General features: G+C 51.4%; 1 gene segment (V, D, J or C); it reads right to left on the reverse strand.

Annotated features, from left to right (window-relative positions):
• Positions 1 to 2,463, reverse strand: LOC128311256 (immunoglobulin kappa variable 3-15-like). The segment is given in 2 exon segments: positions 1 to 421; positions 967 to 2,463. Coding segments are annotated over 2 exon segments (540 nt in total).
• Between the last annotated feature and the right edge of the window lie 908 nt (positions 2,464 to 3,371).

Here is a 3,371-nt window from a genome sequence, read left to right on the forward strand (position 1 = left end):
TCTCAAATACAGGCACATCACACCTCTCACGCCGTGGCCTCCTGCAGGAAGCAGGTGTCTTGCTTTGAGAACTGGCATCCACGACCCAGACAGGGGATTTGGGTGTGGGGACGTGTCACCGTGGGAGGCCAGCTGAAGTGCTGCTGACAGTAATATATCCCGATGTCCTCAGCCTCCACTCCGTGGATGGTGAGGGAGAAGTCCAAGCCAGAGCCACTTCCCCGGAACCTGGACGGGGTTCCGGCGGCCCGGGCAGACGCCCCAAAGATGAGCAGCCTGGGAGCCTCATTGGGTTTCTGTTGGTACCACGCCATGGAGGTACCTACCTCCGTGCTGCTTCTACAGGTGATGGAGACAAAGCTGTCCCGAGATGCTGCCAGGGTCTCTGGGGCCTGAGTCAGGACGTGCCACCCTCCGCTGCCTGCAATGACACCCCACCCGGGCACCACAGTGTATTATTTCGCTCAAAGCCTTCGAGGAAACGTGGATGCTCAGAAGAGCCACGTCATGCTTAAATGTGGCACAAACTGGAAATCAAGTGCCCCTGGGCCTTCCCACCTTTGCCTGTGTCCAAGAATTCATGTTGTTGTCCATGCGTCCTGGGACCCAGGACAAGTTATGAAAGGTGACCAACAGGGCAGAGCCTCACCCTGAGAGACTGATGGATGAGTCTCTCCTTTGTAGCCTAAATGGATCCCTGGTGAGCCTCCAAAGGCTGGTGGACCTGGGGTGGGAACATGGACAGGGTGCTCCCTGGTTTTCCGGGGTCCAAGGACAGCTTCAAAGCTGTTTGTGCCTCTGCCTCATTGTCAGCCTGGGGCTCTGTGCCTGGATTTCCTACTAAGAGTTAAATAAAAACAATGCTACATATCCCACTATAATTGCCCCAACCCCCTTTTGAGCACATGGTCTCTGTGTCAAAGGCTAAAGGTCCAGCTCACGATCAGCAGTGGGAAACATGCTTACCCTGAAAGCCCATCACCAGGAGACAGAAGAGCTGGGTCTGGAAGCTCATCTTGGAGTGTCCCCTGAACCTGCTGTTTCTGGACCAAAAGGCAAGAGGGCTGGACAGGTAGATAATTGTCAGGGCTGCTCTGGAACAGGGGCCCATGTCCCAGGGTTAAATAAGCACAGGTCTCCTTGGAGCTGATTTGCATGTCTGATGGCCTAACAGAGCTCTTCTCTAGTGCCTCTCAAGGCGGGCAGGCTCACCCCACCTGCTGCTGGAGGAGGTGATGGAGGTGTCACTGATCCCACAGAAGCTAAGGCTATCTTCTAGTGGGCAGAAGACAGCTAAGGCTATCTTCTAGTGGGACCAGTGAGAATGGCCCATTCACAGAGCTCCTCTCCAGAGGCTGAGATGGAGGTCACCCTGGAGATGGCCAAATGCCTGCAGAGTGATCGCTCGAGGATCTCTTGTTACAGAGATGGGGTCTTGCTCTGTTTTCTGCTCTAACTAGGTGCCAAGTTAACCATTGACTGAGGCCAAGACCAGGCAGATAACACAAAATAGTGATGCCAAAGTGCTTTATCACAGAGAATATATACAACCACTACCAACAAAGGCTGGTAATTAAAATCGAAGTTAAGCTGGGGTGGAAGAAAATAGTGAATATAAGAAGCCAGCTGCCCACAGAGAGAGTTTGGACACACATTGCTGACCTGACAACGTAGCACTGTGTCCGACCCATGTCTCAGGAGAAGGGATGGTGTCTCCTGCCCCCTGGAGACCACAGCTGTGGCCTTGGCCTTCTGTCTTGTGTGTTGTGTGTTGGAAGCCCCAGGGTCTCAGGACAGATCTTCTGCACTCTTCTGTAGCCTACCAAGGCAAGGTAGTAACTCCAAGTTCCCATGGATAGGACCCAGAGAGGACAACGGGGATGAAGTTTTGGGAGTACCTTCTGGGATGTCGGGAAGCTCTTTTCAGTGTCCTTCTAGCTACCTCCATGGAGCACGCCTGTGTGGTTCAATCTGGTTCCCTTCTTTTTCTCTGTCTATCTGGTTGTCTGTTTGTCATCAGTGTCTCTAAGGGAGACCCTGTCAACTACTGTAATGGGTCAACAGAACACAGGGAGATGAGGTAGTAGCAGGTCCCCAGGGGCAGGACACAGACCTGTGGTCACCCTGAGTGTTTTGCTTTTAGAACCTACCAGTGTTCAGAGAAACTGAGTTCTGGGAAACCAAGAGGGCTGAACAACTCCACTACTGGCATTTCGATTCCCCCAGGAATTTAAGGAGGCCTTTAGGCATAGATTATTGTCTCTTCACTGGAAGGAAAGTTTTTTATTGGCTCTACAAGAGAATCTTTCATGACCAAGGAAGAATCCACACGTCAAGAGGGGTTGAGATGCCAACAAGGAGGCTGATGTGGTCAGAGATGAAAGTGAGGCTATGTATGGTCACCGGATGCCTCCCTGATTTCTAGATGGCAGTCCCGTGTAGGTGCCACAGCCACAGAGTGGAGAGGGCTGCAGAGAGATTGTGCAGCTTCCTCTGCTATAGATCTGCTAGTGGGTAGCAGGAAAGCAGCTCTGGACCCAGCGCTGCTGATCTGGGCTGGTGGGACCAGGGTGTGGGTGCTGTATTGTGTGTGATAGAAGCGAGCTCACTGCTCGAAGAGATTCAGTCCTGCCAGCAAGTGGGACAGCCTCTGAGGGAAAAGGGGTGGAGGGTGAGGGCTGGATTTGCACCAAGTGTCCCTGGCCTGATGAAAGCTCTTCAATAATCATCCTCTTCTCCATGGGAGATGTCCTGTCCGCTGGAAACTGATTCGTAGCCATCTAAATTTAGAAACTCCTCAACATCCCATAGTTGGGCGAAGTCTAAAATACTAGGCATATAGAAAGGAGCTCAGAGTGACCTTTGCAGAGCACCACAGTTCTTGGGAGAGAAAGGCAGGGCTTCCCTCAGCCCTGGCCCTGGGGGCAAGGAGAGAAGTGTCCTGTGCTGCCCTAGGGAATGAAGAAGGAACCATCAACGGTGAGCGCTGCCTCACCCTCTACCTGGAGAAGGTAATACTCTCCCCCACCTCATCCCCCTAAAAATCCCTTTTCCTCTTTGAAATCTCTCCTCTCTGTGCAGTTTGTATGAATTTGGTAGGAATGTGGATCATCCTAACTAATGGTCTTCAGCAGTAGCTGAGGTCAGGTGAGGGGCAGGTAGGCAAGAACGTGATTTTTGTGTCACAAATCAGAGAAACAATAGGGTATTATGTTCCTAATTGAGGGATTTCTCCCATCTCCTGAACCAAGACATGTCCAGAAAAATGATTCTTTAAAAAAAAATTTTTTTTAACGTTTATTTATTTTTGAGATAGAGAGAGACAGAGCATGAACGGGGGAGGGTCAGAGAGAGAGGGAGACACAGAATCT

This window comes from Acinonyx jubatus, chromosome A3 (genome assembly GCF_027475565.1).
Source record: "Acinonyx jubatus isolate Ajub_Pintada_27869175 chromosome A3, VMU_Ajub_asm_v1.0, whole genome shotgun sequence".
Classification (NCBI taxonomy): Eukaryota; Metazoa; Chordata; class Mammalia; order Carnivora; family Felidae; genus Acinonyx; species Acinonyx jubatus.